Source organism: Canis lupus, chromosome 2 (genome assembly GCF_003254725.2).
Source record: "Canis lupus dingo isolate Sandy chromosome 2, ASM325472v2, whole genome shotgun sequence".
Lineage (NCBI taxonomy): Eukaryota > Metazoa > Chordata > Mammalia > Carnivora > Canidae > Canis > Canis lupus.
The window spans coordinates 18586021-18610928 of NC_064244.1; the positions used below are offsets into that span (position 1 = coordinate 18586021).

Sequence of the window (24908 nt, forward strand, 5' to 3'; positions counted from 1 at the left end):
ATGACCTGAGCCAAAATCAAGAGTCGATGTTCAAGCGACTGAGTCCCCGTCTCCCCCCCCCCCCCGCCCCCCCACCGGTGACCACCCCCTGTACTGTATCTTTTATCCCTGTGACTTTATTCCATAACTGAGAGGCTGTATCTCCCACTCCCCTGCCCTCTGGCAACTGTCAGTTTATTCTCTGTATTTATAGGACTGATCTGCTTTTTGGTTTTTATTCATTTGTTTTTTACATCTCTTTGTATTATTGGATAATGGTCCATTGTCTACATGTGCCACAGTTTACTTATCTGTTCACCCACTGAGGGGCATCTTGGTTGTTCCAAGTCTGGGCAGTAATGAATAAAGCTGCTCTAAACATCCATGTACAGATTTTCATGTGTTTATAGTTTTTTAAGTCGTTTGGGTAAATACCAAGGAAGTTGTTCCATCATATGGGAAGAAAGGGTATATTTAGTTTAATAAGAAACTGTGACAAGGTGTTTTCCGAGGTGGCTATACCAGTTTGTGTTCCCTCAAGTGATGTGTGAGAGTTTTTTTCTGTTTCTCCTTGCCAGAATTTGGTGATGTCAGTGATGTGGATTTTAACCATTCTAATAAGTGTGTAGTTTTAATTTCTGATACCGTAATGGCATCTGTTGTAGACAGTATGCGTATTTGCCATTTGTATATCTTCTTCAGTGAGGTGTCTGTTAAGTTCTTTGGCCCTTTTTTTAATTGGGTTGTTGTTGTTGAATTTTAAAAGTCATTTGTGTATATTAGATAAGAGTCTTAGATATTTATTTTGTGAGACTTTGGTCCCAGTCTGTGGCTTTCCTTTTCATTTTCTTACCATTATGTTTCACAAAGGAGAAGTTCTAAATTTCAGTGAAGTCTAGCTACCTTTTTGTTTTTGGATAGTGAGTTTAGCATTGTATCTAAAAAGCCATTTCCAAATCCAGGGCCACCTTGATTTTCTCCTGTGTTGTATTCTAGGAGTCTTAAGGTTTTGCACTTTACATTTAGATCTGTGATACATTTCGAGTTAACTTTTGTGAAGGTTTAAGTTCTGCGGCTAGATTCCTTTTGATTTTTGCATATGAATGTCTAGTTCTTCAAGCACAGGTGGAAAAAGGATACTTTTTTCCCCACTGAATTGCCTTTACTCCTTTGTGAAAGGTTGGTTGACTGTATTTGTGTGGATCTGTTTCTGGGCACTCTTTTGCTCCATTGATCCATCTGTTCTTTCACCAGTACCACACTGTCTTTTTTTTTTTTTTTTCTTTTCCACATTGTCTTTATTGCAGTGACTTTATAATACATTTTGAAGTTGGGGAGTGTCAATTTTCTGAGCTTGTTTTTCTTCTTCTGTATTTTATTGGCTATTCTGGGTCTTTTGTCTTTCTACAAACTTCAGTTGATTTATATCCACAGAATAAACTTGCGGTGATTTTAATTGGGATTACATTGCATCTGTAGATTGGGGATATAGAGTTCTTCATAGTCCTTTATTATTCCTTTTAACATTAATGGGATCAGTAGTGATGACCTTCCTTTAATTTCTGATATTAGTAATTTGTGCTTCTGTGTCTTTTTTCTTTTTTTCCTGGCCAACTTGGCTGGAGGTTTATCAACTATTGATCTTTCAACTCTTGGTCCCAGTGATTTTATCTATTGATGTTGTGTTTTCAGTTTCTTGGTTCCTGCTCTAGTATGTATGTGTATGTATGTATGTATTTATTATCTCTTTTCTTCTGTTTGCTTGGGATTTAATTTGTGCTCCTTTTTCTAGTTTCCTAAAATGGAAGCTTAGATTACTTGTTTTAGATGTTCATTCTTTTCTGATATATGCATCAATGCCATAAGCTTCCCAGTAAGTGCTGCTTTTGGTGGATTCCACATGTTTTACTAGTAGTTCATTTTCATTTGTTCAAAATACTCTAAATTTCCCCTGAGATTTCTTCTTTGACCCATGTGTTATTTAGAAGTATGTTGTTAATCTCCACATATTTTAGGATTTTCTGGGTATTTTTCTATTACCATTTTTTTAGTTCAACTTCATTGTGGTCCAAGAGCATACATCATATGATTTCTGTTTTTGTGTTTTTTTGATGTGTGTGTGTGTAGGGTTGATTGTTTTTTGTTTTTCCTTTCTCATTTTATTTATTTATTTATTTATTTATTTATTTATTTATTTATAAAGATTTTTATTTATTTATTCATGAGAGACAAAGAGAGAGAGAGAGAGAGAGGCAGAGTCACAGGCAGAGGGAGAAACAGGCTCCATGCAGGGAGCCCGACGTGGGACTCAATCCCGGGTCTCCAGGATCAGGCCCTAGGCTGGAGACAGCGCTAAACTGCTGAGCCACCCAGGCTGCCCTCTGTTTTATTTTTTAATTTTATTTTATTAAGTAGGGTTCAGGCCCAGCATGGAGCCCAACTTGGGGCTTGAACTAATAACCCAGAACTCGAGACCCAATTTGAAGCCAAGAACCAGACCCTTATCTGACTAACCCAGATGACCGTGATTTCTTGTTACTTAAAATTTTTAAGAAAGATTTATTTAGAGCACGTGAGCTTGAGTTGGGGAAGGGGGCAGAGGGAGAGAGAATCTGAGAATCCTCAAGCAGACTCCCTGCTGAGTGCAGAGCCCAACACAGGGCTTGATCCCAGGACCCTGAGTGTCCTGAGCCAAAGCTAAGAGCCAGCTGCTTACCTGACTGAGCCAATGAGGTGCCTCTCTCCTTTTTTTGTTAAGGTGTGTTGTATGCTCCAGAAAGGGGTCTGTTGTGGTATATGTTCCATGTGAGCCTAAGAAGAATGTGTATTCTCTTGATGTATTCTGATGATGAAGTATTCTACAAATGTCAGGGAGGGTTGATCGATGTTGCTTAGTGTTTCTGCCTGTTGGACCTGTCAGTTACTGATTTGTCCATGTACCATAGTTGATTCTCCTGTTTCTCCTTGCAGCTCTGTTAGCTTTTACATTATGCATTTTGATGCTCTGTTGTTGGATGCATGCACAATACACTTTAGGTTCCTTCATGTTGTCTCAAATGACATAACATCATCCTTTTTTATGGCTGTGTAATGATTCATGGGTGTAGGTGTATATGTGTGTGTGTGCGTGTGTGTGTTCTACATCCATTTGTCTATTGATGGGCACTTGGACTGCTTCCATATCTTGACTATTGTAAATAATGCTGCAGTAAACATAGGGGTGCATATATCTTTTTAAGTTAGTGAATAGTATCCTCATTCCTCTTTTGTCACTTAGTATATTGCTGTCATTCATTTTATATATCCATAAGCAATAATCAACCAATACATTGCTGTAATTATAAACAAACTGTTAAAATTAGTCAAGTACCTTGTAAGTGTTCCTACCAGTTGCTGTCTCTAGTGGCTGTTTCTGCTGCTGGGAAGCTGTGATTCTTGACCACCTGTCTCTGCAGTTTTCCATATGGTGGTTTGCCCTCTGACCTCAGTTCTCTAATGTATTGAAGAAGGGTCGCTTCTTTTCTGTTTAATCAGTGCTTTTCTTGTTGTGAAGATGGAAGTGATGACTTCCAAGTTCTTTATGTGCTGGACTGGATACAGATACAACCAGATACAACTCTTATAATAATTCTTAATAATACAACTCTTATTATAATTCTTATAATATGGCTCCCTATTTTTAAATTCATGGGCATATCTGAACTTTTAGTGCATATATCCATTATTATACACTCTTTGTTAAACTGTCATCTGCCCTTAGGTATACAGATACCTAGGTATTTTATACTTGTATACATTTACACCACTTCTCAGGCCAGTCTGTCTTGCTATTTTGATTGTCTGAGCCTCATCTCCCATAGATTTTATAGGAAGGGCCAAAAAATGAATATTTCCAGGGCATTTTGCCTGTTCATGATAGATAAATGTTTGTATCCTTCTTACTTAAAGGTAAGTTAAATTGGATATTAAGACTCACAGTTTCTTTACTGGAGGGTTTTTTTTTTTTGTGTGTGTGTGTGTTTCTGTTTTGTTTTTGTTTGTTAAGATTTTATTTAGTTGAGAGAGAGAGAGAGAGAGCAAACACACAAGCAGTGGGGAGGAGCAGAGGGAGAAGCAGGGAGCCTGATTGCGGGCTTGATCCCATGACTCTGGGATCATGACCTCATTGAGCCAAAGGCAGACCCTCCACTGACTGAGCCACTTCAGGAGCTCCTTTCCTGAAGTATTTCAAATGCATTCTGTTTTCTAGCATAAACTATTACTGTCCAAAAGTCTGATGATAACCTCATTTTATTTCCTATGTAAATAATAGCTCCTTTTTTCCAAGATGCTGTAAAGAATTTTTATTTCTCCTGTAAGTCCAGTAATTTTATTTATACCCTATTATGGGTCTTCGTGGGTTATTTCCCAGGTATATGGTGTGTTCTTTATATTTGCACTTTGGAAGTTTTAATCTTTTTATTTCAGGGATTTTTTTTTCAAATCATGGTTTTTAATATATATTTATTTATATTTTCCTTTTGTGTTTTCTTCTTTAGGCTTTTTTCATGTGTGTTGATCTTGCCTATTTTTAGTGTTTATTATTTTCTCTCAGATCCTCTTTATCTCTTTGTTTTTGGAAATTTCCACTTTACTTTCTATTTCTTATAAGCTGTTACCTGTTTTATTTGTTCTTATGTGCCTTTGAATTTCTTCTTTTTAGAGCTCTTCATTTTAATTTAATTTTAATTGAAGTATATAGATATACAATATTAGTTTCAAGTGTACAACATAGTGATTCAACATCTATGTGTATTTCAAAATGATCATGGTAAGTCTAGTTACCATCTGTCATCATACAAAACTGTTACAATCTTACTGACTATATTGTCTATGCTGCACTTTACATCCTTGTGACTTATTTATTTTATAACTGAAAGTTTACACCCTTACTTCCCTTTTTTTTTTTTAAGATTCATGCCATAAGTTTATTTACAAACATGATGAGTATGTTGAATTCAAGAGTTTGATCCATTTTTCAGAGACTGCACCTCTTAAAATGTTCCTTTTCACATCTGTTTAGTGGATCAATTAAAACATCCTTATTTCTTAAGCAGTTGGTGTCTTACTATAAAAAAAGGTGCAGCAAATCCAGATCCAAAATACAAAGTCATCATAAGTAGTAGCCTCCACTTGTTTTCCACTGAAAATGGCAAATTCTTTCCAGGGCCCTCCTCATAGTGGCTCCTACAGACCACAGAGGTCGTGAACATCCGGATGCTCTGTCCCAACATAGCTCCGCTGAAGGTCCTGCGAGGGACCATTATTGAAGGTCAATAATGCCCATCAGGCAACCACCAATTTGTTCTCTGTATTCGTAACAAGTTTGTTTCTGTTCTGTTGGTTCATTTGTTTCTTAGATTTCATATTTGCAATTGTATGGTATTTAGCCTTCTCTGTCTGACTGATACCCCCCCTTAGCATAATATCCTCTAGGCTCATCCATGTTGACGTAAATGGCACAATTTCATTTTTTTTTTTAAATTTCATTTTTTAAAAAAATTTTATTGAGAGAGCGAGCGAGCATGAGTTGAGGAAGGGGCAGAGAGAGGAGAAGCCAACTCTCCTGCTAAGCAGGGAACCTGACGTGGGGTTTGATCCCAGGACCCCAGGATCATGACCTGAGCTGACGGCAGATACTTAATCAACTGAGCCACACAGACACCCCTAAAATTCATTTTCTTTATGGCTGAATAATATTCTCTTATATATATTTAGGTCACGTCTTCTTTACCATACAATTGCAAATTTATCTGTTGGACACTTAGGTTGCTTTCAAGTCTTGTCTGTTGCACATAATGCTATAATAAACATGGGGGTGCATATAGCTTAGTGTTTTAGTTTTTGTTTGGGTAAATACCTGGAATTGGAATTGCTGGGTCATATGATATTTCTATTTTTTATTTTTTGAGAAATTCCTGTACACTTTACTGTAGCAGCTGCATCGGTTTACATTCCCACGGACAGTGAAAGGGGGGTTCTCTTTCCTCCACATCCTTGCCTTGCTGTTTTTTTTGTCTTCTTGATACTAGCCATTCTGTCAGTTGTGAGGTGATACTTCATTATGGTTTTCATTTGCTTTTCTCTAATGATCGGTAATGTTGAGCATCTTCTCATATGTCTGTTTGCTATCCATATGTCTTATTTGGTGAAAGGTCTATTGTGGACCTCTATCCATTTTTTAAACAGATTGTTTTTAGTATTGAGTTGTAGGAGTTCTCTAATTTGGATATTAACCCTGTATTGAATATATCATTTGTAAATATCTTCTTCCATTCAGTAGCTTACCTTTTTGTTTTGTTGTTTTGTTGATGGCTTCCTTCTTTCTGCAAAAGCCTTTTAGTTTGATGTAGTCCCAATAGCTTATTGTTGCTTTCATTGCCTTTGCCTAGGAAGAAAGATCCAGAAGTTGACCGTGTTTTATTTTAGGAGTTTTATGGTTTCATGTCTTATATGTAGGCCTTTAATCTATTTTGAATCTATCTTTTATATGGTAAAAAAGTGGTTCAGTTTAATTTTTTTGCATGTAGTTCAGTTTTTCCTAATAGCAGTTATTGAAAAGACTGTCTTCCTCGTTGTATATTCTTGTCTACTTCATTGTAAATTATTTGACCATAGAAGCATAAGTTTATTCCTTGGCTTTCTGTTCTGTTTCATTGCTCGTTGTGTCTGTTTTCATGCCAGGACCATTCTGTTTTGATCACTATAGCTTTGTAACATAGTGTGAGATCTGGGAGAATGATGACTCCAGCCCTGTTTCTCCTTTTCACGATTGCTTTGGCTCTTTGAAGCCTTTTGTGGCGCCACACAAATTTTTGGATTCTTTGTTTTAGTTCTGATAAAAATGCTATTCTATTTTCATATGGAGTGCATTTGAATGTGTAGATTACCTTGGGTAGAATGGACATTTTAACAATATTCTTCCAGTGCATGAACAGGGTCTATTGTTCCATTTATTTGTATTCATTGACGCCTTATAGTTTTTGGAGTACAGGTCTTTCAGCTTCTTGGTGAAATTTATTTCTATGTATTCTGTTTGATGGAATTATAAATGGGATTGCTTTTAAAATTTCGGTTTCTGATCATTATCAGTGTATAGAAATGTAACAGATATATGTATATTAATTTTGTATTCTGCAGCATTGCTAAACCTATTTATTCTAATAGTTTTTTTGGTGTAGTCTTTAGAGTTCTCTATGTTGTGTTATCTGCAAGTAGTGACAGTTTTACTTTTTCTTCACCAAATTTGAATGCCCTTTGTTTTTTCTTACATGATTACTGTAGCTAGGACTTTCCAATACTATGTTAAATAAAAGTGATGAGAGTGGGCATCTTTGTCTTGCTCCAGATCTTTGAAGAAAAGCTTTCAGATTTTCACCTTTGAGTATGATGTTATCTGTGGATTTGTCATATTTGGCCTCTGTTATGCCTTTATTTCCATTTTGTTGAGTTTTTATCATGAATGGGTGTTGAATTTTGGTAAATGAGTTTTCTTCCTCTGTTGAGATGATAGGATTTTTATCCTTTGTTTTGTTATTGTATATCAATTAATTTGCAAATAATGAGCCATCCTTGCATGGCTGGAATAAATCTCACTTGATCATTGTGTACAATTTATTTATTGTATTTTGAATTTGGTTTAGTAACACTTTGTTGGGAATTTTGGATCTATGTTCACCAGTTATTGGTACTGATTTCCTTTTTCTGTAGTGTCTTTGGTTTGGTTACGGGAATATTGGCTTTGTAAAGTGAACTTGCAACCATTTCTTCTCTCTCTCTCTTTTTTTTGGGGGGGGGGAATAGTTTGAGATGGATAGCTACTAACTCTTCTTTAAATAAATGTTTGGTAGAATTTTCCTGAGAAGCTCTTTGTTCCTAAACTTTTGTTTTTGGGAGTTTTTTTGATTACCAATACGATTTTCTTATGAGTTATTGGTTTATTTAGATTTTCTATTTTTTTAAATCAAGTCTTTGAATATTGTATAGTTCTAGGAATTTATGCATTTCTTCTATGATGATTAATTTGTGGGCATATATCAGTTCATAGTAGACTTTTATAATCCTTTGTATTTCTATGGTGTTGGTTTTAACTTTTCTCACTTCTGATTTTATTTATTTGGGGCCTCTCTTTTTTTCTTTGTTCTTTTTTGACTCTGGGAAAAGGTTTAACAGATTTTTTTAATCTTTTCAAAAACCAGCTCTTAGATATACTCATCTTTTCTATTTTTTTTCTTCCTATTTCCTTTATTTCCACTCTGGCCTTTATAATTTTCTTCCTTCCATTAACTTTGGGCTTTGTTGTTTGTTCTTCTAGTTCCTTTAGGTGTAAGGTTAGATTGTTTATTTGAAATTTTTCTTGTTTCTTGAGGTACATCTGTATTACTGTAAACTTCCTTCTTAGAACTGCTTTTGTTATGTTCCATAGATTTTTGAATGTTTCCATTTTGTATGTGTCAAGGTATTTTTGGATTTCCTTTTTGATAGCTTTGTTGACCTGTTGTTTCTTTAGTAACATATTTAGCTTCCAGTTATTTGGCTTTTTCCAGTTCTGTTCTTGTAATTGATTTCTTTTCTTTCTTTCTTTTTTTTTTTTTTGTATATTTTTAAATTGAACTTCGATTTGCGAGCATATAGTATAAATACCCAGTGCCCTTCCCATCAAGTGCCTCCTCAGGGCCCGTCACCCAGTCACCCGAACCCCCCTTCCACCACCCTTCCACCACCCCTTGTTCGTTTCCCAGAGTTAGGACTCTATCACGTTCTGTCACCCTCTCTGATATTTCCCACTCATTTTCTCTCCTTTCCCCTATAATCCTTTTCATTATTTTTTATATTCCCTGTATGAATGAAACCATATAATGTTTGTCCTTCTGATTGACTTACTTTACTCAGCATCCATACCCTCTAGTTCCATCCATGTCGAAGCAAATGGTGGGTATTTGTCATTTCTAATGGCTGAGTAATATTCCATTGTATACATAGACCACATCTTCTTTATCCATTTATCTTTCGGTGGACTCCAAGGCTCCTTCCACGGTTTGGCTATTGTGGACATTGCTGCTATAAACATTGGGGTGCAGGTGTCTCGGTTTTTCACTGCATCTGTATCTTTGGGGTAAATCCCCAGCAGTGCAATTGTTGGGTCGTAGGGCAGGTCTATTTTTAACTCTTTGAGGAACCTCCATACAGTTTTCCAGAGTGGCTGCACCAGTTCATATTCCCACCAACAGTGCAAGAGGGTTCCCCTTTCTCCACATCCTCTCCAACATTTGTTGTTTCCTGTCTTGTTAATTTTCACCATTCTCACTGGTGTGAGGTGGTATCTCATTGTGGTTTTGATTTGTATTTCCCTGATGGCCAGTGATGTGCAGCATTTTTCTCATGTGCTTGTTGGCCATGTGTGTGTCTTCTTTGGTGAAATTTCTGTTCATGTCTTTTGCCCGTTTCATGATTGGATTGTTTGTTTCTTTGCTATTGAGTTTAATAAGTTCTTTATAGATCTTGGATACTAGCCCTTTATCTGATATGTCATTTGCAGATATCTTTCCCCATTCTGTAGGTTGTCTTTTAGTTTTGTTGACTGTTTCTTTGGCTGCGCAGAAGCTTTTTATCTTGATTAAGTCCTAATAGTTCATTTTTGCTTTTGTTTCCCTTGCCTTCCTAGATATATCTTGCAAGAAGTTGCTGTGGCCAAGTTCAAAAAGGGTGTTGCCTGTGTTCTCTTCTAGGATTTTGATTTCCATCAAAATTGTCTCACATTTAGATCTTTCATCCATTTTGAGTTTATCTTTGTGTATGGTGTAAGAGAATGGTCTAATTTCATTCTTCTGCACGTGGCTGTCCAATTTTCCCAGCACCATTTACTGAAGAGACTGTCCTTTTTCCAGTGGATAGTCTTTCCTGCTTTGTTGAACATTAGTTGACCATAGATTGAGGGCCCATTTCTCAGTTCTGTATTCTCTTCCATTGATCTATGTGTCTGTTTTTGTGCTAGTACCACACTGTCTTGATGATCACACCTTTGTAGTACAACTTGAAATCCAGCACTGTGATGCCCCTGGCTTTGGTTGTCTTTTTCAATATTCCCCTGGCTATTTGGGGTCTTTTCTGATTCCACACAAATCTTAAGATTATTTGTTCCAACTCTCTGAAGAAAGTTCATGGTATTTTGATAGGGATTGCATTGAACGTGTAAATTGCCCTGGGTAGCATAGACATTTTCACAAAATTAATTCTTCCAATCCATGAGCATAGAATATTTTTCCATCCCTTTGTGTCTTCCTCAATTTCTTTCAGAAGTGTTCTGTAGTTTTTAGGGTATAGATCCTTTACCTCTTTAGTTAGGTTTATTCCTAGGTATCTTATGCTTTTGGGTGCAATTGTAAATGGGATTGACTCCTTAATTTCCCTTTCTTCAGTCTCGTTGTTAGTGTATAGAAATGCCACTGACTTCTGGGCACTGATTTTGTATCCTGCCACACTGCTGAATTGCTGTATGAGTTCTAGCAGTCTTGGGGTGGGGTCTTCTGGGTTTTCTAGGTACAGTATCATGTCATCTGTGAAGAGGGTAAGTTTGACAACTTCTTTGCCAATTTGAATGCCTTTTATTTCTTTTTGTTGTCTGATTGCTGAGGCTAGAACGTCCTGTACTATGATGAATAGCAGTGGTGAGAGTGGACATCCCTGTTGTGTTCCTGGTCTTAGGGGAAAGGCTCCCACTGTTTCCCCATTGAGAATGGTATTTGCTGTGGGTTTTTCATAGGTGGCTTTTAAGGTGCTGAGGAATGTTCCCTCTATCCCTACACTCTGAAGAGTTTTGATCAGGAATGAATGCTGTACTTTGTCAAATGCTTTCTCTGCATCTATTGAGAGGATCATATGGTTCTTGTTTTTTTCTCTTGTTGATATGATCTGTCACGTTGATTGTTTTACGAGTGTTGAACCAGCCTTGTGTCCCGGGGATAAATCCTACTTGGTCATGGTGAATAATTTTCTTAATGTACTGTTGGATCCTATTGGCCAGTATCTTGTTGAGAATTTTTGCATCCATGTTCATCAGGGATATTGGTCTGTAATTCTCCTTTTTGGTGGGGTCTTTGTCTGGTTTTGGAATTAAGGTGATGCTGGCCTCATAGAACGAATTTGGAAGTACTCCATCTCTTTCTATCTTTCCAAACAGCTTTAGGAGAATAGGTATGGTTTCTTCTTCTTTTTTTTTTTTTTTTAAGTTTTATTTATTTATGATAGTCACAGAGAGAGAAAGAGAGGCAGAGACATAGGCAGAGGGAGAAGCAGGCTCCATGCACCGGGAGCCCGACGTGGGATTCGATCCCGGGTCTCCAGGATCGCGCCCTGGGCCAAAGGCAGGCGCCGAACCACTGCGCCACCCAGGGATCCCTGGTTTCTTCTTTAAACGTTTGATAGAATTCCCCTGGGAAGCCATCTGGCCCCGGACTCTTGTGTCTTGGGAGGTTTTTGATGACTGCTTCAATTTCCTCCCTGGTTATTGGCCTGTTAAGGTTTTCTATTTCTTCCTGTTCCAGTTTTGGTAGTTTGTGGCTTTCCAGGAATGCGTCCATTTCTCCTAGATTGCCTAATTTATTGGCGTATAGCTGTTCATAATATGTTTTTAAAATCGTTTGTATTTCCTTGGTGTTGGTAATGATCTCTCCTTTCTCATTCATGATTTTATTGATTTGAGTCTTCTCTCTCTTCTTTTTAATAAGACTGGCTAATGGTTTATCTATCTTATTAATTCTTTCAAAGAACCAACTCCTGGTTTTGTTGATCTGTTCCACAGTTCTTCTGGTCTCGATTTCGTTGAGTTCTGCTCAAATCTTTATTAATAACTCTCTTCTTCTCCTGGGTGTAGGATCTATTTGCTGTTTTTTCTCTAGCTCCTTTATGTGTAAGGTTAGCTTTTGTATTTGAGTTCTTTCCAGTTTTTGAATGGATGCTTGTATTGCGATGTATTTCCCCCTTAGGACTGCTTTTGCTGCATCCCAAAGATTTTGAACGGTTGAATCTTCATTCTCACTAGTTTCCATGAATCTTTTTAATTCTTCCTTAATTTCCTGGTTGACCCTTTCATCTTTTAGCAGGATGGTCCTTAACCTCCACGTGTTTGAGGTCCTTCCAAACTTCTTGTTGTGATTTAGTTCTAATTTCTTTTTTTTTTTTTTTTTTTTTTTTTTTTTTTTTTTTTTTTTTTTTTAAAGATTTTATTTATTTATTCATGATAGTCACAGAGAGAGAGAGAGGCAGAGACACAGGCAGAGGGAGAAGCAGGCTCCATGCACCGGGAGCCCGACGTGGGATTCGATCCCGGGTCTCCAGGATCGCGCCCTGGGCCAAAGGCAGGCGCCAAACCGCTGCGCCACCCAGGGATCCCTAGTTCTAATTTCAAGGCATTATGGTCTGAGAATATCCAGGGGACGATCCCAATCTTTTGGTATCGGTTCAGACCCGATTTGTGACCCAGTATGTGGTCTATTCTGGAGAAAGTTCCATGTGCACTTGAGAAGAATGTGTATCCAGTTGAGTTTGGATGTAAAGTTCTGTAGATATCTGTGAAATCCATCTGGTCCAGTGTATCATTGAAAGCTCTCGTTTCTTTGGAGATGTTGTGCTTAGAAGACCTATCGAGTATAGAAAGAGCTAGATTGAAGTCACCCAGTATAAGTGTATTTATTATCTAAGTATTTCTTCACTTTGGTTAATAATTGATTTATATATTTGGCAGCTCCCACATTCGGGGCATATATATTGAGGATTGTTAAGTCCTCTTGTTGGATAGATCCTTTAAGTATGATATAGTGTCCCTCTTCATCTCTCACTACAGTCTTCGGGGTAAATTTTTAGTTTATCCGATATAAGGATGGCTACCCCTGCTTTCTTTTGAGGACCATTCGAATGGTAAATGGTTCTCCAACCTTTTATTTTCAGACTGTAGGTGTCCTTCTGTCTAAAATGAGTCTCTTGTAGACAGCAAATAGATGGGTCCTGCTTTTTTATCCAGTCTGAAACCCTGCGCCTTTTGATGGGGTCATTAAGCCCGTTCACATTCAGAGTTACTATTGAGAGATATGAGTTTAGTGTCATCATGATATCTATTCAGTCCTTGTTTTTGTGGATTGTTCCACTGAACTTCTTCTTAAAGGGGAATTTTAAGAGTCCCCCTTAAAATTTCTTGCAGAGCTGGTTTGGAGGTCACATATTCTTTCAGTTGCTGCCTGTCTTGGAAGCTCTTTATCTCTCGTTCCATTTTGAATGAGAGCCTTGCTGGATAAAGTATCCTTGGTTGCATGTTCTTTTCATTTAGGACCCTGAATATATCCTGCCAGCCCTTTCTGGCCTGCAAGGTCTCTGTGGAGAGGTCTGCTGTTACCCTAATATTCCTCCCCATAAAAGTCAGGGATTTCTTGTCTCTTGCTGCTTTAAGGATCTTCTCTTTATCTTTGGAATTTGCAAGCTTCACTATTAAATGTTGAGGTGTTGAACGGTTTTTATTGATTTTAGGGGGGGATCTCTCTATTTCCTGGATCTGAATGCCTGTTTCCCTTCCCAGATTAGGAAAGTTTTCAGCTAGAATTTGTTCAAATACATATTCTGGCCCTCTGTCCCTTTCGGCGCCCTCGGGAACACCAATTAAACGTAAGTTTTTCTTCCTCAGGCTGTCGTTTTTTTCCCTTAATCTATCTTCATGGTCTTTTAATTGTTTGTCTCTTTTTTCCTCAGTTTCCCTCTTTGCTATCAACTTGTCTTCTATGTCACTCACTCGTTCTTCCACCTCGTTAACCCTCGTCGTTAGGACTTCTAGTTTGGATTGCATCTCATTCAATTGATTTTTAATTTCTGCCTGATTAGCTCTAAATTCTGCAGTCATGAAGTCTCTTGAGTCCTTTATGCTTTTTTCTAGAGCCACTAGTAGCTGTATAATAGTGCTTCTGAATTGGCTTTCTGACATTGAATTGTAATCCAGATTTTGTAACTCTGTGGGAGAGAGGACTGTTTCTGATTCTTTCTTTTGAGGTGAGGTTTTCCTTCTAGTCATTTTGCTCAGTGCAGAGTGGCCAAAAGCAAGTTGTATTGGGAAAAGGAGAAAAAGAGAGGAGAGAAAGAAGGAAAGAAAAGAGAGAAAAAAAAAGGAAGAAAAAAAAATAAAAAGAGAAAGAAAAAGAAAGAAAGGAAAAAAAAGGGGGTGGGGGAAGGAAACAAATCAAAAAGCAAAACAAAACAAAACAACAACAACAAAAAAAGAAGAAAAGAACCTCGGGGGAGTATCTTCTGATTCTGTATACTTTAAGTCCCTTGGCTTCCCCTGGAAGTTGTCAGTCAGTCTAGCTGGTCTTCTGGGGGAGGGGCCTGTTGTGCTGATTTTCAGGTGTTAGCAGTTGGGGGAGCTGCTGTGCCCCTGCCTGGTGCAGGGCTCAGTGGGGGTTGTTTACCCCTTGAGGCCCCAGGAGCAACAGCCCCAGTGGTGGGGCCAGCTCTGGAAACCTGGATTCAGCTCCGGCAGGAACTCTGGAGCTCTCCGTCTGCAGGGCCTGGAGGCTCCAGGGCGGGGCCGCTGATATGCTCAGCTCGGGGCAGGAGCGTCCTCGCTGTCCTGGGCCCTCCCGGCCTCTGCCTGTCCCGGGGGGAGGCCGGATCCTGGGCTGTGTCCCGGCGCCCTGTGCTCCGGGGCCTGTGCTGTTGGATTCGCGCTCCCGCCCTGCAGCCCCCTCCGCGGAGCCGCCGCCCGAGCCACCCCCCCCTCCCCCCCCCCCCCCGAGCTGCTCCTGGAACCGCGCAGCCCCCTCTGCACGGAGCCTCTTCCTCTGCCCAAGCCCCTCCGAGCTGCTCCGGGTCCGCCAGGGTCCCGCCGTGCGCGCTGCAGCCCTTAGGGAGCTCGGCGCACTCTCCTGGGCGCGCAGTTGCTCTGTTACTGTCCCAGGGAGCCCGAGGGCATCCTCGCCCTTCTGGGTCCTGCTCCACCTCCCTGCGAGCCCCTTTCCGCCCGGGAAGGTCGGTGCAGCTCCTGCTTCTCCGGGACGGGGCTCTCCTGTCCTGGGGACACTCGCCCCGGCCTCAGCCCGGCTCCTCGCGGGGCCCCTCCCCCTTGGAGGCCTTTGTTCCTTTATTTCTTTTTCCCCAGTCTTCCTACCTTGATAGAAGCGTGAACTCTTCTCACTGTAGCATTCCACCTGTTCTCTCTTTAAATCTCAGGCCGAATTCATAGATTTTCAGGATAATTTGAAGGTTTTCTAGGTAATTTGGTGGAGACAGGTGATTTGGAGACCCTACTCTTCCGCCGTCTTGCCCCTCCTCTGCACTCTATTTTAAAGTCTGTTTTGTCTGAGTATTGTTACCCATGCTTTTCTTTGCATTTGCATTTGCATAGAATATCTTTTTCCATCCTTTTTAGTCTGTGTGTGTCTCCAGGTCTTAAATGAATCTTTTGTTAGCAGCTTATCAATGGGCCATTAAAAAAATATCTATTCAGTCACTTTGTCTTTTGACTGGAGCATTTAGTTTATTTACATTTAAAGCAGTTTCTCATAGGTATGTACTTATTGCCATCTTGTTCATTGTTTTCTAATTGTTTTTCTAGTTCTGTTCCTTTTTCCTTTTCTTACTCTCCCTTTGTGATTTGATGACTTTCTTTAGCATTATGTTTGGATTCTTTTCTATTTATTTGTGTACCTAGTATAGGTTTTGGTTTGTGATTACGATGAGGTCTGTATGTAACACCCTGTGTATACACCTCATATATTTTAAGTTGATGGTTGTATAACTTTGAACACAGTCTAAAGCACAATGTTTTTTATACTTCCCTTCTAGATTTTATTTTTATTTCATTTTACATATAAAAATTTTGTGTACTCTTAACTAATTATTGCAGATATAGTTGATCTTACAACTTCTGTGTTTTACCATAAGCTTATAAGTGGTTGATGCACTGCTTTTATTATATGTTTGCTTTTACCAGTGAGATTTGTTCTTTCATCATTTTCTTAATTCTATTTATAGCCTTTTCTTTTCTGCTTAATGAAGTTCCTTTAACGTTTCTTGTAAAACTAGTTTAGTGGCAATGAAATCCTTTAACTTTTATTTTCGTATTATATACTCTTTACCTCCGTTTCAATTCTGAATGATAACCCTGTCAAGTATAATATTCTTAGTTACAGATTTTTTCCTTTCAGCACTGTGATCACATCATGTCACTTTCTTCTGGCCTGCAGAGTTGCTCCTGAAAAATCAGCTGAGGGCCTAATAAGCTTTCCTTTTTAACTTTTTTGCTTCTCTCTTGCAGCTCTTAAAATTCTCTCTTTACCTTTATTCATGACATTTTAATTATATGTCTTGGTCTGAGTCTCTTTGGGTTTATCTTGTTTGTGGCTGTCTCTGATACCTGGACCTGGATACCTGTTTCCTTTCCTAGGGAAGTTAGGGAAGTTTTCAGCTATTATTTCTTTAGATAACTTTCCTTTTTCTTTCTCACTGTTTCTTCTGGGACCCTTAAAATGGAATGTGTGTATGTACTTCTGTACTGAGAAGTCTCTTAAACTGTTCTGCTTATTTTTTTTTTCTTTTTCTTGGTCAGCTTGGGTGATTTCCAATATTCTCCTTTCTAGGTTACTGATCTGTTTTTTTGCATCCTCTGTTCTGCTGTTGATTCCCCTGAATGTATTTTTCATTTTAGTGATTGTATTCTTCAGCTCAGGATGATTCTTTTTTATATTTTCTGTCTTAAAGTTTTCACTGTAGTGTTCCTTTTTCTCCAGAGTTTTATGGTTTTCTTTATGACCATTATTTTTAACTCTTTATGAGATAGATTGCTTATCTTCCTTTGTGCAGTTCTTTTTCTAAGATTTTGTCTTATTCTTTCATTTGGAACATATTCCTCTGCCTCCTCATTTTGTCTATCTCTTGACTGTTTCCCTGAATTAGGTTGATCACTTACATCTCCCTGTCTTGGAGAGAGGCCTTACACAGAAGACGTCGTGTTGGGCACAGAAGTGTAATCTCCCTCATTACCAGAATCAGGATTTCCTAGGATATCCCCTTTGGGGGCTGTCTGTGCTCTTCTGTTACCCCTGGACCGTCACTGTTCTGGGCATGCTGTTTAGGAGTTTGCTCCCCCTGTGGCTGGCTGTGAGGCCACTGATGGGTGTGGTTGGGATCCCTGCCCCAAGTGGCAGCCACTTTGGCTGGGTCATTGGTTCAGACAGAGGCCATTTGCTGGATGGGTGTAGCAGGTCGGGAACCATTTTGAAAGGGCATCTACAGGGGCAGGTGGGTTGGGTGGGGCTGGTCTGTAGGGAATGCCAAAGCAGAGTAAATTGTTCTAGTTAGGTAGATGGGTAGTATCAGAAATGGTGCCCAACAGTGCTGGGCCAGTTTGGCAGGTGGGTAAGAAAAATAGCAATCACCAGTGCTTCCATTTCTTCAAGAAAGTTCCTTTAAATTTTTTTTTTTAATTTTTATTTATTTGTGATAGTCAGAGAGAGAGAGAATAAGGCAGAGACACAGGCAGAAGGAGAAGCAGGCTCCATGCACCAGGAGCCCCACGTGGGATTCGATCCCAGGTCTCCAGGATCGCGCCCTGGGCCAAAGGCAGGTGCCAAACCGCTGCGCCACCCAGGGATCCCAAGAAAGTTCCTTTAGATCCCTGTTTCTCCAGGATACCCCATAAAATTAGTCATAAGTCTTCACATTTGGCCCAGGTACTTTTCCAACTGCTGCTCCTCTGGATCTTGGAGCGAGTGGGTCTGTGTGTGGCTCATTTAAGACCCATGTCTCCAGCTCTCCCATAGTTAAGTTCTCCTGATTTGCAAAGCCAGACATTAAGGGGACCTGTTTTCCTAGTGCAGATGCCCAGAGAGGGGGTGTCTGATGTGGATCTTGAACTTCTCACTCCTCAGGGAGGATCTGTCTGTGATAGTCCTGTGCCAGGGCTGTGGGTCCCAACCAGACCGAGTCCCTGCCTCTCCCTCCATTCTTGATATGGCTTTTTCCTTATATCATTAGCTATGGGTTGGCTGTTGTCATAATCTTCATGTCATTCTCAGAGTTGCTCTGTATTTGTTGGAGAAATGTTATTGGAAGCAGAGAACTACTGCCCAACTAGAGAAATGAGGAATCAGAGAGAGGTTTCTACCATTGACCCTAGGAAGGAGAAAAATACCTCTGCCCTACCTACCTGTTTATTTGTATGGATAGAGGTGAAAGTCGAGAATGCACCATGTTGTCTGAAAAGAAAACCATGCACATTTAATACTGTCCATGTCTTCATTTTTAAAAAGTTTTTGTTTAAATTCCAGTTAACACACAGTATAATATTAGTTTCAGGTGTACAATATAGTGATTTAGCACTTCCATACACCGCTCAGTGCTGATCATGACAAGTGCATTCCTTAACCCTTGTCACCTGTTTCACCCATCCCCCCTTCTCCCCCCAGTAACCATCAGTTTGTTCTCTAGAGTCAAGAGTCTGTTTCTTGGTTTGCTTCTCTTTTTTTCCCCTTTGCTGGTTTGTTTTGTTTCTTAAATTCCACATATTATTGAGATTGTATGGTATTTGTTGTTCTCTGACTTACTGTATTTAGCATTATATTCTCTAGATCCATCTGTCATTCCAAATGGGAAAAATTTCATTCTTTTTTATCTCTGAGTAATATTCCGTTATATATATGTACATGTGTATTTTATATATATGTGTGTGTGTATGTATACTACACATCTTTATTCATTCATCAGTTGGTGGACATTTGGCCTGTTTCCATAATTTGGCTATTATAGATAATGCTGCTATAACCATCAGGGTACATTTATCCCTTTGAATTAATGGAATTTTTTTTTTTTTTTGTATTTTCGAGTAAATACCTAGAAATGCAATTGCTGGATCACAGAGTAATTCTATCTTTAACTTCTTAAGAAACCTCCATACTGTTATCCAGAGTGGTTGAACCAGTTTGCATTCCCACAAACAGTGCAGGAGGGTTCCCCTTTCTCCACATCCTTGCCAACACCTATTATTTCTTGTGTTGTTGATTTTAGCCATTCTTCATTTTGGTAAAAAATGAACTTATGGATTAAACCTCTTTTTTTTATCTTTTGGATGTCTTAGAATGTTGGACAGTTGGCCTCTTGTTGATATGTGTTGGCTTTATCTGGCCAATAAAAACCAGAGTGAGAATTAATCAGCTTTTTCAGGGCACCTGGGTGGCTCAGTTGGTTAAGCGGCTGCCTTTGGCTCAGGTCATGGTCTTGGGGTCTGAGGATCAAGCCCCGCATTGGGCTCTCCTCCACTCAGCAGGGAGTCTGCTTCTCCCTCTCTCCATCTGTGCTCGCTCTCTCTCAAATAAATGAATAATTTTTTTTTTAAAGAATTAATCAGCTTTTAGTCTGGAAACAACTTTTAAAGGGGTGTCTTACTGACTTGCTCTGAATCCATGGCAAGGTTACTTCATCTCCTTGTAACTCATTTTTCTGATCTACAATTGGGAGGGAGGTGGTTGATAGGAGTACTACTCTGCATGGTCACTGTGAGGAATGGATAAGGTGATAAAGTTCCTTTTTTAGTGCTAGACATGTCTTACGCATTTGGGAAACATTTTTGTTATTACCTTATTTTAACAGTTTTGATTATAGTGAATGGCTATAAAGTGCCCAGCAGAGCACATTGATGTACTAGGCATTACATAAATACTAGTTCATTCGTATATTTTATTTTTGTTTCACAGAATCAAATAATTTAATTCAGCCTTTCATTTTCAAGATGAGAAGTTGTGTGCTCCAGAACATTCCAGTGATTTTCTCAGGATCTCATGGGATTGTGATCTGAATCTCAAACTGCTTAAATCTGGATATTCTTTGCTTTGAGTTGCTTTATATAACTGTCATATTTTATTCAAATAGAATTAAGTCTTCCATTCAGGTTTATACTTCTTATGATGACTGGAATTTCCACCATCTTGAAAAGAATGCTCCATCCAGGGGTGAACATTATTTTCCTAGTTTGGAAAGAAGAAGCTCAAGTTGGAATCTGGAAAACTCATTTGTAGTCTCATTTCTGACTCTAGTTGTCTGTAGAGCTTCAGAAAAACCACTTTACTGCTCTGCGCCATAGTTTCCTTATCTATAAAATGAGAGAGGCTTCAGTGTTTTGATTTCTAGGATTCTATAACTGATTTCTAAAAATATGCCTTTTTGCATATTAAACACATAGCATAGTTTATGCTGGAAAAGCAAAACAAAAGATGGTAGGTAGGTAGGTGGATACAGAATAAAATTGAGTCTGGACCTTGAAGATTTTACTAGGCCTGAAAAAACTTTCAAGCATTTCCCTTCTCATGGGAGTTTCAAATCAGCTTCTCTCCTGTATATGGCACTTATATTTCGTAATGTGTCAGAGTGTTTTATTGCACGCCCTGATTATTGCAGACTAATCTTGTTGAGGGCAGTAACTGTGTCTCACTCATACTCTATCCCTGTCCCATTGCTTCCGTTCAGTCTCGCAAAACAGCCCTAACTATGCGTTTGTCAGTACTGTCCTCCTTGCACCTCAGGAGTGATTGACTGCGTGCCACAGGTGGATGGCTCTATTTTTCTCTCTGATTCTCTTGGGCATCTTCACAGATATCATTTTTCTTGGTCTTTTTTCCTGAGGGGGAAACTGTGATGTGATACATTTGAACAGGAATGATGTGGGCTGCACGTTTTTAATAAGCAGTAGGTTGGGTCTGGTACCTTTTGACTTAATGTTTTGGTGGGCACAGTAACCCAGCCAGTGACCAGCTCATGGGGTTCTCAGTACATGTGAATTCTCTGCTCTTACTTATGTATCAGAAGAGGTATCCCATTTGTTTCAGCGGTCACATAAATTAAATTGCTTTCCATTGAATGAAAGAGCAGGTAATTATGGTTATTAGACTCATCTGCAAATAGTATAATTTAGTCAAATAAACTGATTTCGAAAACTTGCTACTACAGAGTTTTTAACTCACTGCAATAATTAGTTGTGAAGTAAAGGAAAGCTTTCATATCATGGTGACTTTCTTTAAATTATGAACAATTTCGAAAGAAAAAATGTTTTTATGATTCTGGGTGTGTTGATGAATATGATATTTGTATTGTATCTTAGTATCGAACATTTTATTTTCTGTCTTCATGTTGATATATTGGCAAAAGCTGCATATTTAAGAAGATCTGAATCTATGTCTTAATACCAAGGGTGAAATAATTTCAGCCATGCGACACAGGCAGGCATTTTAATCATGCATCATGGAGATGCAAAACCCAAATTGTTGGTCAGCATTGCTTTTGGATGCTGACATCTGGATGGCTTCCCCATCCCTGTGGAGTCTCTGAATCAGGGTTATTTAGGGCTGTGGCTGTTGCTAGCCTACTGGGGAGCCAGAGTGGAAAAACCATTTGAACCATCCTATACTTCAAGTTCAAATCAATTCTTCTTTTTGGTCTATAACTTTGGGAGGAACTGAATTAGTAGAGGGTACTGTTTGTGATGTAGTCCATCGTTGCCCAGAATTTGACTCATGCGCTTGGAGTTGCCAAACAAGGCAGCCCTCCTTGAACATCCAGAGGTATAGTGGTTCTTCTAACGCGACAATCTTTGCTACCACAAGAACTGGTGGAAAGGGGTAAACCGTTTGCCTTCTGTTGGTAATGGTGTTTCTTTGCTTGCATTTGGGGCTTGGTCTATGAAATGAACTGGAAGTTACAGTCCAGTTTCTGTGACCAGTTACACAACCTTTGCTTTGGTGCTCAGAGATCACCAGTTCTGACCTATGGCAAGATTACAGACACCTTCATGTCCTGTGTCATGTTGTGTGTTTTCAGACCTCGTTCTTCTTGGTTCACTTTGGCTGTGTTTCTCCCTCCCCACCCCCCCCCCCCAGATGGAAATGTCATTCTGCAAAGCTAGAACTTTTTTTTTTTTTTTTTTTTTTTACCTTCTCTGAAGTGCTACCAGAGGAATCATTTGCTTTCTCATTTGCCAAATAGGAAATGGTAGAGACAGTTTCCAGGGTGCCACATCATCGTGATAGATTAGGTTATTTTGAAAAACAAGTCTATAATGTCATCTTAGGGCGCTGTGGATCTCATCATGCATTTTTTTTTTCTTATGTTGCCTACTTTATGCCGAAAAGGAGGACAAAACCCGAGCTGATTTTAAATAATATCTGCTTCTGTGTGTTATCTAGAAATGATGATTCGTTTTTGTAGGGATGTTTAGTTAGTCCTTTGAGTTCTCTGGATTTATTCCATTAAAATACTGGCTGCCCCCTGCAGTCCTGTACTTTGTGTGTTTTCCTTCTGTTTGTTCAGGGAAGCCTGGAATTGCCTCCATAACTTCTCGTTTCCAGGTCCTGCAGGTCTAGCAGTACTGTATGGTGTACCCTCTGCCCCTGAGGCATTTTTGGATGTGTCACTGCATAATAAGTAACGTCTACTGAAGTACCATTACCCTTTCTGATACACTTCTCTTGCGTTCATGGTTCTTTCATACTTTGTGTTTTGGCATTTTCGTGCATGTTCTGTGTTCCCTAAATGAGTGACCATGTAGTTTCCCATTCAAACCAGGACATTTTTGAGAGGGACATTCCACATAATCCAAGATTTTCCCAGGCTCCCCGGGATGTACAGTAGATATTACTTCATAGAGAATTTCCAGGGTAGAGCTTCTTGGCATTCTGAGTGTGGTGAGTGCCCAAATGAGTCCTTGATTATGTTTCTCGTGAAATGATTCAACTGGCCAGTTCCCCAGTTCCTTCTTTCAGCATTTTCCTGCTGATTCCCTTCTTGGCTGGAGAACAAACAGTCATAAATCATGTGTTACAGTGCCAGCAACCTCACCCTGTCCTTCCCCGACCAACACCTCCTGTCCAACAGTTTTGTTTCCCACTCTTCATTCTGGCCTGAAACAGTGTTCACCCAGTGACCCTTTCTAAAGACAGAGGCAGAATGATGGCCAAGGCCCTGTAACCTTTAACTGTGTGTGTCAACACACTTCTGAGTTCTCTGGTTGATTTTTGAAATATATTCTATTTGGAAAATGCCTACGCAAAGCATAGTTTAATATTGCTTTAGGAATTTTAATAACGGTTTGTTCACACTGTTCTGGTGCTGCTCATTCCTGACAGTTTCTGGTGCTGCTCGTTCTTGAAAGTATGTTATTCACATGCTGGAAGATCTCCCAGTGTGTGATGAAGGTTTGCAAGGCGGGTCAGTGGGTACAGCTTGCTTCCATTCTCCCCAACATGTTTGACCATGGCAGCTTTTGTGCTTTTAAATAATCCATTTCTATTTTGGTAGGCACTTTCTCCCTTCTTTTTTAACAGCACGGTTTCCATACAAGACTCACAATGAACTCACCATTGCCAAGTGGAGGGGAGTGGCGGGTTTTATAAATATGATTGTCGCAACTCAGTCTCTGCCTGTACTAGGCTTTGTGATTGATTCTGTGATTTCTGATTTTGTCCAACTGAACTGCCCTCCCCGCAGACCCAGCCTGGACTCCTTTGTTGCCCTAAATATTTTCTCAAAGATCTTTTATTAACTTTTTCTTTACTGCTCTAATTTTTCTGCCTCTTACCTACTTTATCATGTAGCTCTGTAACAATAGTGAGAAAGAAAAATACATTCTGGTGGTGTTATCAGGTGAAGCAACAGCTGTGTTTCTCTTTATTCAAACAGAAAAAGAACTTTAAACTTTGTCACTTTCTCTCCTGCTAAATGCTTGCTGAAGGGAACACAAGGAAATGATGGAAAATAACTGGCTTTCCCTAATTAAATCTTTCATCGTGCATGGTAGCTGGAAGAGAGAACAAAAAAAAAAAATCGTTCTAATGAGTTAGTTGTGATATTTTAGGAAGAATTAAGGCAGAGCTGGGAGGATTGTTCATTTTCTCTTGTCATCAGGATTGATTTCTGTGACGCTCTGATGGAGGTCTGTGCCAGTGTGTGAGGCTGCTTGTTGTCTGCCACTTTCAGTTTGCTCCATTTGTTGGTTGTAAAACCCCTGATTAGCTGGCACTTGGGCACCTGGAATTTAGATTGCATTTCCCTGCCTCGCTTGCAGAGAGGCCTCATTGTATTCTAAAATTGTGATCCATTGATTGCAAGTACAAGTACCATGTGCAGCTTCTTGGAACTATCCTGAAGGAGGAAGCCTTCTTTTTTCAGTCTTCTTGAGAGAAATGCAGATGTGATGGCTAAACTCAGGCAGCCATCTTGAAGCATGAAGTAGGAGCCATGTAATGGGGATGGTTGAGCAACAAAGATATCAGAAGCCTCTGGATCACCTGTGTGTGAGTGAGAGACAGACTCTTATTGTGTGCACCTCTGTTACTTGTTGCTTGCTCTCACATGAAAGGGACCATAATCTTTACACATCTGTGAACCTTTTTCATCTGGTTTGGTATGAGGGTAGCTCTTTGAGATATTCCCCCCCCCCATATCAGACTGTATTCTTCAGAGATAAAGGAATGCTTAGTTGGTGGACAAGGAATCTTAACTCTTACAAATAAAAATGTGTAAGATGTTGTACAGTGTTTAAAATCTTAAACATCATGTGAGAAGCCACCATTGCGACTCTGTCAGAAACCACAAGAATGCTCTCCTCCTTCCCCATTGCTTTGCGCTTCACCTTCCCTAACAGTTCAGTCCTCAGGCCGGTGAGTGGGACAGAAAAGGAGAGATGGTCAGGGTTGGGAGGGCCTGGTGGTCTAGAATGGTGGAATGGGACCCGAGTGGAGTGAGTTGAGCATCTGTGCAGGTTGGGGAACCTGGCCAGGTCCAGCCCAAGCAGGACGAGAAGGGTGTGTCCATGGAGGGGCGGGTGAGCAGGGTAGTCTGAGCAGTATGAAGGTGTCCCAGCTGGAGGG

At 39.6% G+C, this 24908-nt stretch overlaps 2 protein-coding genes across 7 annotated transcripts in view; one reads left to right on the top strand and one right to left on the bottom strand.

Annotated features, from left to right (window-relative positions):
• RSU1 (Ras suppressor protein 1) overlaps positions 1-24908 on the top strand; it is a 249472-nt gene that overhangs the window by 10329 nt on the left and 214235 nt on the right. The window lies entirely within an intron of this gene.
• LOC125753053 (cytochrome c oxidase subunit 7C, mitochondrial-like) lies at positions 4933-5285 on the bottom strand. Its single transcript, XM_049097353.1, has one exon. The coding sequence runs from the start codon at positions 5280-5282 to the stop codon at positions 5061-5063; it is 222 nt and encodes a 73-aa protein (XP_048953310.1). The 5' UTR covers positions 5283-5285; the 3' UTR covers positions 4933-5060.